Source organism: Eretmochelys imbricata, chromosome 4 (assembly GCF_965152235.1).
Source record: "Eretmochelys imbricata isolate rEreImb1 chromosome 4, rEreImb1.hap1, whole genome shotgun sequence".
NCBI lineage: Eukaryota > Metazoa > Chordata > Testudines > Cheloniidae > Eretmochelys > Eretmochelys imbricata.
Genome location: NC_135575.1, coordinates 34,031,059 through 34,045,137, shown reverse-complemented (window position 1 = coordinate 34,045,137; position 14,079 = coordinate 34,031,059). Strand labels below are relative to the sequence as shown.

Here is a 14,079-nt window from a genome sequence, read left to right as displayed (position 1 = left end):
ATCTAAAGCTTCCTACAATGTGATGTAGCAAATGCTGCGTATCTGTGTTTTAAACTAAAAATGCACCTAGTTTGAATGAGGGAGAGCTCAACAAATTTAAAGTAGGATGAAGAAGAGACTATAAGGTGAGAGGACCATGGCAGAAAAATATGCTGTAGAATGTTCCCTAAAGCCAAACTGGTACTAAACTCTACCTGAGCCTGTTTATTTTAATCCATCCACAATCACTAGTATCTATCACCTGCACGGCTGCGCTCAAAGACTGAACTGTTTTAACATGAGCAAATGTTATTTTGTCCATGGTCTGAAAATTAATCAAACATTCCAGCAAGATTCCCTCCTTAGATGGGAGAACCTGACACATGCATGCTCCTTAAAAAAAAAAACCCAGCAACAGGATATGTACACAGTGACCCTGTCAAAACTAGAATTTAGATAAATTCATGTAGGATTTTGCAATACTTAGAAAAAGAAAAAGGTCAATACAAAAGCATGATCTACTATCAATACTGTAAAATAATTCTGGTGTTTACTACATTCCCTTTAGGCCTTTTGGATTAATGAGGGAAGTTCAAGCAAAAAGACAGTATGTATATTGGATATATTGGCTTAAATTTTCAGAAACAACAAATAGTTTTAGATGCCCACTGGAGGCACCTTAAAAAGACCTTTTTTTTTTTTTTTTTCCAGAAAGCGTCGGAGAGCCCATAGGGCTGTCAAGATGGGCATCCAAAAACTAGGGTACTGAAAATCATTACTCATATTTTAAAATATCAGCTATCTTGCAAATGCATCTTGTTGTTGGAGTTTCTGTGATAAAGGGGCTGTTTGCTGAGCTGTGATGTCGCCTTATTCTGAGAGCCTATAGACTATTTTTAAAAGAATAAGGAGAAAAGGAGCGGGTGTTTATAAATCCATCTCTAGGTGCTGTCGTCCTTGTTCACAAGTTCTAGTGACCTCCTATATTTTAGTTTTTAGTCAGACAGAATATTTTATATTGGTAATTAGTATTTTTACATATGATGGAGGAAAAATATGTCCCTGGTGTGACTCCACTGTCAGGCATGAATTCGGCCCCTTTTATTTAGAAATAAAACATAGGCTGATACTAGACCTAGGAGATGCTAGCCCAATGCTTCAACCTCTTACTCTGAAAGCTGTCTATACAGTTTTCAATATAACAGCCGTGTTAGTCTGTATTCGCAAAAAGAAAAGGAGTACTTGTGGCACCTTAGAGACTAACCAATTTATTTGAGCATGAGCTTTCGTGAGCTACAGCTCACTTCATCAGATACATATATACATGTATAGACAGCTATACTTACACTTTTGATGCCTGAGTCTTGCAAAGTTATTTGCGTTTGTCTCCAGCCGTGGCCACCATTTCTTCCCCAAACCGCTGGTCCATGAGCACCATTTTTTCTTAAAAACACTTGGAGTAGACCAGAGTGTAGTCCAGATACCTTATGCCTAAAGGACAGACACAAGTCCCCTGAATGACCTAACTGGCCAAGTGGCAGGACCAAACGTGCTACTTTTCCCTCTTTGCCTTTGGGTTCAGAGATAGTCACATACTGTCCACCTGCAAAAGAAAAGGCAGCTCTTTTTAAATGTTTCCAAGCGAGGTCAGTACCCTTCACGTACAAAGATGCATGTATTTGATGTGCCATGAATCTTGCAAATTCCTGTCTCTTAGGGATTTCAAACTCCAGGACTTCTTAGAAATCACTGTTGCAAATGTGTTGCTGTGCTGCATTAGCTGTGGTAGAGGAGATTTAAATTTCCGTTACAAGTCATTGACTCTTTAACAACACTGCTGCATAGGAAATTTCACTCAGAAGCCTTAACGATAAACTAAGCCTCCTAAATATTATTCTAGATAGCAGTTATGAAATGACAAGTTTTAGGCATTCTCATTAATACATAAAAAGAAAAGGAGTAATTTTGGCACCTTAGAGACTAACACATTTATTTGAGCATAAGCTTTCATGAGCGACAGCTCACTTCATCGGATGCATGCAGCTCACAAAAGCTTATGCTCAAATAAATTTGTTAATCTCTAGGGTGCCATAAGTACTCCTTTTCTTTTTGCTGATACAGACTAACAGGGCTGCTACTCTGAAACCTGTCATTAATACATTTACATTATGAACAAACGGTAAAATTTTTGAAAAATCTCAAGTCCCATTTTCAGAGATGACTGAGGCATTGAGTAGCTTAAGTCTCATTGCACTCTCCGGTGAGTCTTCTGTTAGACTGTTCATGATGAACAATGATACTGTTCATGTGAACGTTGTGACGTTGCACCCCATAATGCTTTATAGAAATATGTTTGAGTGTAACTATGGCATAACTGGAATGTTTTTTGCTAGATATGCCATGTAACACATCTTTGCAAAGGTTATGTTCTACTGAATGTATTCATCCTATTTGTATGCATGTATCATTTTTATAGCTGAAGTTATGAGCGTTGGCTCTATGCTTGTATTTAAAGTGTTTGCTGTAGGAAGCACCTAAGGCAGCACTTGATCAACATAGTGTGAAGGTGTTATTCAAGTAATTGGGAGTACTTAGCTAACAATGGACCTTGATAGACACCAATCCACATCTGAACTTTCCTGGGAAAGTTCAGACTAATGTGGGCAATGGCGTGGGCCTGTAGAGATCTGAGTCGTGCATGGACATGTGATTTGCCCATGTGACTCCAAAACTCCATCTTGTAGCTGTGATTCTACACAGGGGGAGAGAGAGGTTATCCACTCATGAGAGCGAGACTATATAAGCCCCTGGAAACCCCTCCATTTTGTCTTCAGTCTAGCCTGTAAAAGAAGCTTATTGGAACATCTCTGAGGGTGAGATTTACCTGCATTTAGTTTCCTACTATATTAGGCTTAGACTTGTGGGTTTTTGATTTACTTTGTTCTGTCTGTTATTACTTGGAACCACTTAAATCCTACTTTTTATATTTAATAAAATCATGTTTTGCTTATTAATTAACCCAGAGCAAGTAATTAATTTTTGGGGGAGCAAACAGCTGTGCATATATCTCTGTCAGTGTCATAAAGGATGAACAATTTATGAGTTTACCCTGTATAAGCTTTATATAGAGTAAAATTGATTTATTTGGGGTTTGGATTCCATTGGGAACTGGGTATCTGGGTGTTGGAGACAGGAGCACTTCTTAAACTGTTTTCAGTTAAGCTTCAGCTTTTGGAGGATGTGGTTCAGACCTGGGTCTGTGTTTGTAGCAGGCTAGCATGTCTGGCACAACCAGGCAGGGCACTGAAGTCCCAAGCTGCCAGGGAAAACGGGCGTAGAGGTAGTCTCCGCACATAAAGTGGCAGTCCGAAGGTGGTTTCTGTGACCCAACCGTCACAAACGTCATTCAAAAACCCATTAATATCCCCATTCCTTTAGTGAGAGATACCTGCACATAAATATAATGCAATAAATGAAAACTAGAAGACCTCATGGCAGGACATTTGTAAAAGCCAAAATCAAACATGTAATCCCAACAAATTCTTCTAGTGCTCCTTTTTATGTAGACTGCTAAACTGTGATAAATGAGATTTTAGCTATTCTAAAAATCCCATAACCATACCAAGAGGATTTTTTTAAAAAATTTGAACTGATTAAAGCTAGAGCAGGGTTTCAAAGTTGGAATGGGACCCTAGAGTAGGGGGAGGGAACACAATTTTTTTACAAATCTGAAATTACTAGAAAAAAATTACAAAACAATAATATCCAACTGAGAACTCCATGTTCTAACCATAAAACAAACAGCTTTGATATCACAGCAGAATGTCAAAATTCACTTTAAAGGTCTTAGCATTTTCAGGCTCTCAGACTTCAACAGCTCAGATTTCATGGAACATTTATGATTTACTATTTTTTCCATATTGTAGAGATATACAGAATTTACTTAATTCTAATAGTTCAACCTTTTACTATGAAGTTTAGTCGCAGTTTTAGTCAAACTAGACTTGAATGTTTCTTGTTGAGTTTGATCATTAATGTTGCATAAATGTTTGTTCTAAGTAAAGCTATAATGATTTTCTTTAAAAATCATTTCTTTGCAAGAAAATATGAATGTGATTTTAACGATGTGCCAAAACAAAGCAAACAATTGAATTACAAGAAAAAAAAGTCTATAATCTTCAGCAAAGCATTTAAGCATATGTTTAAAGTTAAGCATCTGCCTGAATTCCATTGACTTCTATGAGACAAATCACATGCTTAAATGCATTGCTGAATTGGCTATTCAGACAGGAACAGTCATGCAGTACAATCTACTTAAAAAAATGCTATGCTTTGTCTACATATCGTTTTTGGAACTGTACAATAAAATTGGTAGAAAAATTTCTGTTAGTTCAGTATGACTGTCTAGCATGGACACAGTTATACCAGGATAAAGGTGCTTATTATATTAGTACAAACACTTTAAACCAGTAGAACTGCATCCACTCTAGAGAGTTGCACAGATTTATCTAAATCAGTAGGAAAACATTTAATTATGATGAGATAACTGGCTCTGTGGATGAGGGGAAAGCAGTAGACGTGTTATTCCTTGACTTTATCAAAGCTTTTGACACGGTCTCCCACAGTATTCTTGCCAGCAAGTTAAAGTAGTATGGGCTGAATGAATGGACTATGAGATGGATAGAAAGTTGGCTAGATTGTCGGGCTCAACGGGTAGTGATCAATGGCTCCATGTCTAGTTGGCAGCCGGTATCAAGCAGAGTGCCCCAAGGGTTGGTCCTGGGGCCGGTTTTGTTCAATATCTTCATTAATGATCTGGAGGATGGCATGGACTGCACCCTCAGCAAGTCTGCAGATGACACTAAACTGGGAGGAGAGGTAGATACGCTGGAGGGTAGGGATAGGATACAGAGCGACCTAGACAATAGGGATTGGGCCAAAAGAAATCTGATGAGGTTCAACAAGGAAAAGTGCAGAGTCCTGCACTTAGGACGGAAGAATCCCATGCACCGCTACAGACTAGGGACTGAGTGGCTAGGCAGCAGTTCTGCAGAAAAGGACCTAGGGGTTACAGTGGACGAAAAGCTGGATATGAGTTGACAGTGTGCCCTCGTTGCCAAGAAGGCCAGTGGCATTTTGGGCTGTATAAGTAGGGGCATTGCAAGCAGATCGAGGGACATGATCTTTCCCCTCTATTCAATATTGGTGAGGCCTCATGTGGAGTACTGTGTCCAGTTTTGGGCCCCACACTACAAGGAGGATGTGAAAAAATTGGAAAGCGTCCAGCAGAGGGCAACAGAAATGATTAGGGGACTGGAACACATGACTTATGAGGAAAGGCTGAGGGAACTGGGATTGTTTAGTCTGCAGAAGAGAAGAATGAGGGGGGATTTGATAGTTACTTTCAACTACCTGAAAGGGGGTTCTAAAGAGGATGGATCTAGACTGTGGTAGCAGATGACAGAACGAGGAGTAATGGTCTCAAGTTGCAGTGGGGTAGGTTTAGGTTGGATATTAGGAAAAACTTTTTCACTAGGAAGGTGGTGGAATCTGCTTCCTTAGATATTTTTAAGGTCAGGCTTGACAAAGCCCTGGCTGGGATGATTTAGTTGGGGATTGGTCCTGCTTTGAGCAGGGGGTTAGACTAGATGACCTCCTGACATTCTATGATAATTAACTTCATAGAGTGTGTGTGTGTAGACCTTCACCTGTTTTCTACATACAAGGTAAACCTGAAGAAATAGCATAGCACCTTTAAAATGCAGCTTTTGACAAACCACTTTAAAAAAAAACAACTAAATATCAGGGCTTTTGAAAGCCAACAAACAATTGGCCAGTTGCAAGAATAAATCTGTGAAATAACTGGGGTTTTGTTTGGTTGGTTTTAACAGTTTATAAGTAGCAGCAGTGTATGTGTATGAAGCTGGGGAACATAGAATGTAACCGGTAAAAAAAAAAAAAAAAGTATGAGTTCTAGCCAGCTAGCCAAGTGATACTTTTTAAACTGATGCTTTTCAAAACAACCCTTGAGTAAACAAAATTCATGCACTTTATAATCAAAAACTCATTGTAGGCCACACTTTGTTCGAGGACACAAGCATCTTAAACTTTATCTGTATGTCATGCTAAATTATGTCTTTTCGGAGCCACATGAGAAAGGAGTAGTGCTTAGGGGCACCATATAAAGTGTCTGGAAGGCATAATACCAATACAAGCCTGGAGGGGAAGTGTGGAGATCATGCTCCTTGCTACACCGTTGAACAGTTTTAATCAGTACTGCCCCCCGTGCAGCCACCCTTCAAGGATGATGGCCCTGGCCTGACTCCATCAGATGAGGATGCCTCTATTGTAGAGCTGGAGGAAAGGACTTCCTGCACCCTCCCACCCACACTGAGGCTATGATTTAACTCATAGTATTTTACAACTGGGGAATGCATTTCTTTTCAGTGTCTACAATCCAATCACAAGGCATTCTGTCTATGATGTAATCCCATAGGGTCTAATGGAGAGCTAAAGGAGTGTGTTTAATCTCCATCCCTTTGGTGAGAGGGCTGAAGGGGAAGGCATGTTCAGGACTGTATGTTTAAAACAGAATTTCACCATATAGCTCTCAATACTATGTGGAGACAGATTTGGTGGCAAAAATTGACTAGCTTCCAGCCTTGTTTTTTTGTCTAAACTCACTGTATTCTTTTTGTAAAGAGAGCAGATTCTCTGAGGTGTGTCAGTATGCCGTGGTTCACTGCCCTGAGTGAATACCAATTGGGATCCAGAAAGAGCCTGTGATTTGTGACATGGTTCATTAGTGCCCTTTTTTGTTCCATTCAGCTCAATATTCCAAGGTCCCTTTTTGCTACCCAAGATGTACGCTGCAGATTTTGAAAAATCATATATAGTAAAAATCTACCCTCCTTCCCTTTTTACTAAAACAGTTTTCTTGTGTACATACTTTTGTAATATTTTATACTGGATTTCTGTAAACTTTGCTCTGACTTGGGAATGTTAAGGTAGAAACAGAGCTTTGTACAGTAGAGCCAAAATTATTTCCAGCTTTGCCCACAATTTTAGTATTACCATACAAATAATTATGGTGGAATGGCAATTTTAAAAATATCTCCTCATACCTTCGAACTATAAATTTTACTTCAAATAGGATAAAATAAATTGGGCCACATTCTAAGTTCTATTCTTTCCTCCTTAATTGAATAGGGAAAACACTTTACTGTTCCTTCATAAACATTCCTATTTAAAGGATACAGGCTAACAAAGAGCCAGCCCCCCTCGTTGACATATGTTGGTGTAGTTCCATTAAATTTTGGTGGCAGCCTCCCCCCCTACATTTAATGTGAGCAGGAGCAGGTCCTAAAACCATTGAGTTGTAGGACATTTCTTAAACTACTGTAAATTAGCAAAGTTTTGAGAATTTCCTTCTGCTCAGATTAAATGTAATGGGAGCTCTGTCACCAACTTCAAAGGGAGCAAGCTTAGGTTCTTAAACTAAAACAGGTGTGACTAGACAAAGTTATTCTACCTGATGGATCTCTAAATGGTTCCCAATGCAAATCATCATCTTTATCTTTGATCCATCCACACAGACCACTATCAAAGTTACAGCTGTGCACCAGGATACCTGCAAAAAACAGACCAGAAAGACACATCATAACAGTTCTTGATCCTTAGGGCTGGTGGACGACTGACCCACTTTTTGACTGGATAGAATTTACAAGCCTTACAAAAAATAAAGTGCAATATATTGAGCCATACAAAAAGAAGCTCCAGCAATATTAACAAGTACTAGGCAAATAACAGTATCACTTAAGATACTATTTAGAGCACAAACCTGTGTTAATAAAATCCATGTTTGTAAAAAGAATAAGACCAATTAGTTGACGGGACAAAGTTAAAACACAGATGGTATAAAAACAGCTGATATGCAGGTATCCTGCAAAACTCTATCCTGAATAGAAAACTTGATAAGTACCTGGATCATCGTTCGCTTCATCCTCATCCGCACTAATCCCTCTTTCAATTTCAAATATTTCAAATAGATTATTGCTCACTCCAGGCTGTCGTGGTACTGTAAGAGAAAGTAATTTTTAAGGAAATGAATGAGGTAGATAAAAGTAGTCAATGACCTACTTCCTTATCTTTAATAAAAGGCAGAGAGAAAGCCTCAGGCTTAGGCTCTTCTTGATGAATTCATTATATTTAATTACATTTCACATGAAGATTCATAAACTTCCCGCCTCAGTGATTTATGCGGGAACATTTATCTGAGCTCTGTAAAAGGTGATTCAAAAAAATTCTGTCCTTAAAATAGGATTTTCTCTGCAAATACATTTTCAAATAAATAAAACAATCAAATGTACTCTCTGCTAAAGCATCATCAGCATCAAGTCAGCGTCTCAAAGGTTCTGGATCCAACTTTCACTGATGGGAAGGGGAGTCTGATGTCACACATGTGAGAATCTGCAATACTACCCCATGCACCTGACTAGCATTTAGAAACACACAATTAGACATTGAACCATCTCACTACAAAAGATTAGAATAAAATTTGACAATCCCTAAATGATGAAGATCAGGATTATATTTTGGAATAGGTGATACGGTTTACAATACTGCTGCCTGAGGATCAAACAGTAATCTGAAGAGATAATTGAGCATGCAAAAGAGAAAATGTGAAGTCAGATGTTTGTTTTAAACGTATTTCAGTTGAGTAAGTCTACCAAAAAATCCAGGCTTCTGCCTCTGTGCTTTTTGTCCTCCTTTGCACTATTGGTTAAATTTATTCTATGCAAAAACCTAGTTTAATGTAGCAAAATAATAGAGCCAGGTCTTCTATTTACCAGAATTTCACTTAATACACATGCTGAGTACTGCTCAAGAATGGGACACTGAGGAACACTGGACAAATAAGTAACATAGCAACTTGCTCCCAGTCCCTCTCCCCCACTGCTGCTGCCTGTGGAACTGAATGATGTGCAATCTGGCAAAAGGGAGGAGAGGAGGCTAAGGAGGTGCTCTGGGACTGGGTGATGGGTGGCTAAGGAGGTAGCTCCTCCCACCCATCACCCAGTCGCCGAGGACCTCCTTAGCCTCCTCTCCTCCCTTTCCCAAGGCTGCATATCATTCAGTTCCAATGCAGGAGACGTGGCATTTCCAAAGGACGATGTCACAACCTCTTGATTTGGTGCTTCCCAACCCTGAGAGCTAAGTACCATGTGCACCTGGGAGGAGGAGGAGGGAAGAAGGATTAACCCCCAGCCAGGAGCACCAGAACCCCTCTGAACACTGACCCCCAATACCACTGCCTTGCTTTGTGATCTTGGACAAGTCACTTATCCTCTCCACATTTTATTTTGCCTACCCAATAAGGATGTTGCAAGGCCTCACTAAAGAATATTAAGTGCCAGACTAAGTTCTTTGGGGGTGGGGACTGCCTATTCTGTGTTTGTACAGTACCTGTCATGGGGCACTGGTCTCTGCTCTACTACAAAACAAATTATAATCACAGGCCTCCCAAGTGCCACACATTTCTCTTTAATGTGCCATTTGCCTCTGTTTGCTCAAACACTGCAAGGCAGCATGAGCCAAATGTCTCCAGGTCTCATCCTCAGGCACAAGGGAGCGAGAAGGGGCGGGATAGGCAGGCAGCCTTCCTGCTTAAGGACTTCCAGCACAACTGGAGCAGGAGAGAGAGTGCAGCTCCAGCCTGCACACCTGGCAAGACACACACAATGGTCAGGTAACAGATGTCACTACAGTGTGAATCGTAGGAACTGGGGATATCCGTTCCTGCATCACCCTTGTGTCTCATTTTATGCACATCTCAACCCCTGCCATACTCTTTGCCTTCACTACACCCTTGTCCCGTCTCCTCCAGTTACCTGACTCTCCACTGCTCTAGAGCCAAATGCCTCATTGACTTCCCCTCTGCCCCCGGCATGAAGGACTCAAAAATGGCGAGAGGTATTTTTCTGAAACTTTCCAAAAAAATATCTGGGCAGAGAGCATTGATAATTTCAGCCATAAAGAGATGTGTGTGAGAAAGTTAGGAGCAGTTAAAAAGGGGGAGTTTAGAATGGAAGCTGGAATTCAACCATAAACATAGCTGTCGCTATGTGCCCCAGTTGCTGCGCTCAGCTGTGTAACAACTACACAGAAAGGAAATAATGCCTTTGCCCATGAGGGATTCTTTGACTATGAAACTTGTAAAAGACAGGACTCCTTGAAATTAAAAAGGCCCTGGAGGGATTCATATTTGCAGAATATAGAATGGCTGCAATGACTGTTACTTACTTATACTGCCACTTAAATACACTGACCTTGAAATTCCAGACAGTTCCAGGGACCCTTATTATACTAAAGGTTCTCAGTGCTGCCTTGACTCAAGATATTCTGTAGCATTCTTCTAACCACATCTGTGTGCCAAATTTAGGTCTCCAGATACAGTACACAAATGTTGTGTCTGAAGGACAGCTGTAAGCTGTAGCTAACTAGATTATTGCACTCGTTACAGCTGAATTGAAAATTCCTCTTCCAGCCACACATATAGCACATCATTGATGACAGTAGCAATGCATTTCAGACTTGTCCTCAGATATTAAAGCTCCCTGTGGTGCTTAGAATATTTATGGTTTTATTTAATTATTCATGCCATCAAAACATAAAATAAGAACAAGATGCATGCTCGCAATTCAGTTTTAAAATAACTTCTAAACTGTACCAATAGGCTTTTTAGATGACTGAAAATAAAGATAAATTTAGGTGATTTAAGATTCTGACCAGAAATTAATATGGTTATTTCTATTAAATCACACCCAAACTGAGGAAGAAAACACTTTTTATCCAGAGTCTTTTTTGCACTGGAAGCAATGTGTAAATAACACTGTTGAATGTGTACTCTAACCTGTCAAATCCAGGGAACCGGAAAACACTCAGTAATATAAACAAAATCTTAAATCAGGATCAAATAGTTTTTATAATATACGATTACAACTTTTGGAATTTGAACAAAATAACCAGGTAATGATAAGAGCTTGACCAAACACAAATACGTCCTTTAACGGTAACAAATTACATGTTATGAATAAGATATTTTTAATCCTTGTACGCAACATTCATGTATGTTAATAATCAAGCCAGCTCCGCACGCACCAGGACCCACGAACTCAAAGGGGCACTAGACCCTGCCATAAAAAGAGACATAAAACCTGCAGACATATCTCCACGATTACGATTATCGATCACAACACATGGGTTCTACACATACCGATCACAGGTGATATACCTCATCTAGTGCAATAAATGGCCCAGTAACAACTGTGTGGGTGAAATGAGACAATCACTACACTCTTGAATGAACTCTCACAGAGAAATAAAAGACAAAAACACCATATCACTTGTGGGCAAATACTTTTCACAAAACGATCACACCATATCTGACCTCTCAGTCCTCATCTTCAAAGGAAACCTGCACAACACCTTCAAAAGACAGCCCTGGGAGTGTAAATTCATAATTTTGTTATACACTAAAAATCATGAACTCAATAAAGACACTAGATTTATGGCTCATTACAAATTCCTAGAACCCACTAACCCACCTTTCTTTTGTGACTGCAGAGGTGTCAGCTGCCCACTTCACCTTGAATGGTCACTTGCAACATGTTAACTCCTTATGCTAATCAATCTGTTCCACCTTGTATTTAGCTGTGACACTCTGAGTACCTTTCCCAGGTCTGAAGAAGAGCTCTGTGTAAGCACTAAAGCTTGTCTCTCTCACCAACAGAAGTTGGTCCAATAAAAGATATTACCTCACCCACCTTGTCTATTAATCAAACAAAAGGTTAAAAAAAAATCTGCAGTAAACTGGATATTTTCCTTTATATTTCGGTCATCTTTAAGAACAGTTATTTTTCTTATTATTTTCTTCCATTGTAAATTCTTTAGCATTAGGAATGTGTCTGTCCATTTGTAAAGTAATGTAGGTCATGTTCTTATACTCTCACTCATGTTGAATAGCACCTCCTCCACAAATAGTCCCAATGACTTCAGTGTGACCGTTTGCAGAGCAAGGTACAGTGTAAGTAAGAGTATTAGAATTTGGCCTTTTTATCTATAGCGCAATACATCATTTTTAATAATAGTTTTCGCTATTTTGTTTTTAACATCTGTTTTGCTTATACATTAATTTTCTTTAGCTTTAACATTACAAAAAAGCCCATATAAAAGCTCTACATACCCTGAAAATAGTTAATATTTATGCTATTGCGTGGTTAGTGTAAGTCTAATATACAAATGGAGATAATCATTAACCTCAGCAAGCCAACAAACCAAAGTGGAAAAGCTCCAGAAAAGACTCTGAGCCCCTGTTGTAAACAAAGACCTACTCCTTCCCCAAAACCCTATCCAACAAATGGCATTTGCAGCATGCCCATGTTATTGAGTACAGGCTATTTCAGACCAAAGAGGGGAGCAAGTTTCAGAGTCCTGGGGCCCTCACTGAGAATACCCTGCTCTTCTTTTATAATGAGGGTGATCCAGCTTGAACTCCTCTTCCTACTGGAGCTATGGCAGTAGGACACCGGGAAAGAGATGGTCTCTCAGATAGGCAAGTTTAGCAGTAATGCCTACACAAAAGGTTTAAGATCCATTTCAGTTAGGTGTTTAAGCACCTGCCTAACTTGAAGCATGTGACTAGTGTGATGGATTTTTGTTGAATCAGGGACTTATCAATTGGCAGTAAAATTCCCATTAAGGATTTTTAAGAATTTGTATTAAAAAATTCTAATCGCTACACAGAGCATTACAATCAGAAGTGAATCAGTTTGAAAGATACCACAGAAGTGTTTTTAAATGAAATAAAACAGAATAAGTAACTATCAAAGAGGTAGTCTGCTGAAAGTCCAGTGACAAAGTAGTATAGATCTAGAGTTGGATGAATAGTGAAAAATAAATTTTCAAGAAAATGCAATTGAATAAAAACTGCAAATTTGCTTTGGCAGCCAGAGATCCATTTTATGTGCTATTCAGACTCAGGGGCTGGGGCCTGTCTTGGAAGTTCATTGGGCTTCACACCAGTGGATGGAGCAGCACTGACATCTTATAAGAGAAATTTTCCATGAGCGTTTCCATATGAGGAGAGATTAAAAAAGACTGGGACTTTTCAGCTTGAAAAAGAGCTGACTAAGGGGGAATATAATAGAGGTCAATAAATTATGAATGGTGTGGAGCAAGTGAATAAAGAAGTATATTTACCCCATTACATACACATGAAGCAGGGGTCACACAATGAATTAATAGGCAGCAGGTTTAAAACAGCCATAAGGAGGTACTTCACGAAGTGCACAGTAAACTTGTAGAACTATTACTAGGGGGATGTTGTGAAGGCCAAAGGTATAACTGGGTTCAAAAAAAGAGTTAGATAAATTCATGCAGAATAGGTCCATCAATGGCTATTAGTCAAGATGGTCAGGCACACAACCCCAGCCTCTGATTGCCAAAAGCTGAGTGGACGACAGAGGATGGATCACTCAGTACATTGCTCTGTTCTGTTCACTCCCTCTGAAGCATCTGGCGTCGGCCACTGTCAGAAGACAGGATATTGGACTCAATGTATGATTTTGTCTGACCCAATATGTTCTTATCACCCTACCATCTTTCCTCTGCTAGCCAGAATCCAAGGGCAACTGAATGGCCCTGTAATTTCCCTCTTCTTTCCTAGCACTCTATAAAGGGATGTATAGTGGGGAGGGATTTGAGAATACAAGTACATTGCCTACAAACTTCTAGATCTTATGCACCTGCTGATTGTTGGTTACAATTGCAATGGGCAGTTCAGGGAAACTCTCTCTTTTCAGATACATTTATTATCTTGTTCCCATTCACTTCCCTGAGCTTGCCCCATCAGCCAATATGATGCAGTGTCACTTCATCCCATGCTATCAGTACCCAGGACCAGTATTGGTGAACTCCCTGTCCTATTTTGATAAACTGTAACCATTTAACATAACAAAGTTCACCCTGTTAGCATTATCTTTTGCAGCTTTTCTTCCACACATTGTAACCCCTCCTCCCCCTACCTCAGGGCAGCAGTTT

The 14,079-nt window shown here is 39.6% G+C and overlaps 1 protein-coding gene and 1 long non-coding RNA gene across 3 annotated transcripts in view; one reads left to right on the top strand and one right to left on the bottom strand.

The window, feature by feature from the left end:
- NPNT (nephronectin) overlaps nt 1-14,079 on the bottom strand; it is a 90,607-nt gene that overhangs the window by 548 nt on the left and 75,980 nt on the right. The window contains exons 11-13 of the mRNA XM_077815105.1: nt 7,961-8,056; nt 7,511-7,609; nt 1,326-1,582 (exon numbers count right to left, since the gene is read on the bottom strand). Of these exons, the coding sequence (XP_077671231.1) occupies nt 1,326-1,582; nt 7,511-7,609; nt 7,961-8,056 (452 nt within the window). The remainder of the gene's footprint in view (nt 1-1,325; nt 1,583-7,510; nt 7,610-7,960; nt 8,057-14,079) is intronic.
- LOC144263958 (uncharacterized) overlaps nt 1-14,079 on the top strand; it is a 46,493-nt gene that overhangs the window by 6,683 nt on the left and 25,731 nt on the right. For both annotated transcript variants that reach the window (XR_013345884.1, XR_013345885.1), the window contains exons 3-4: nt 548-586; nt 691-741. This is a non-coding gene — a long non-coding RNA (uncharacterized LOC144263958). The remainder of the gene's footprint in view (nt 1-547; nt 587-690; nt 742-14,079) is intronic.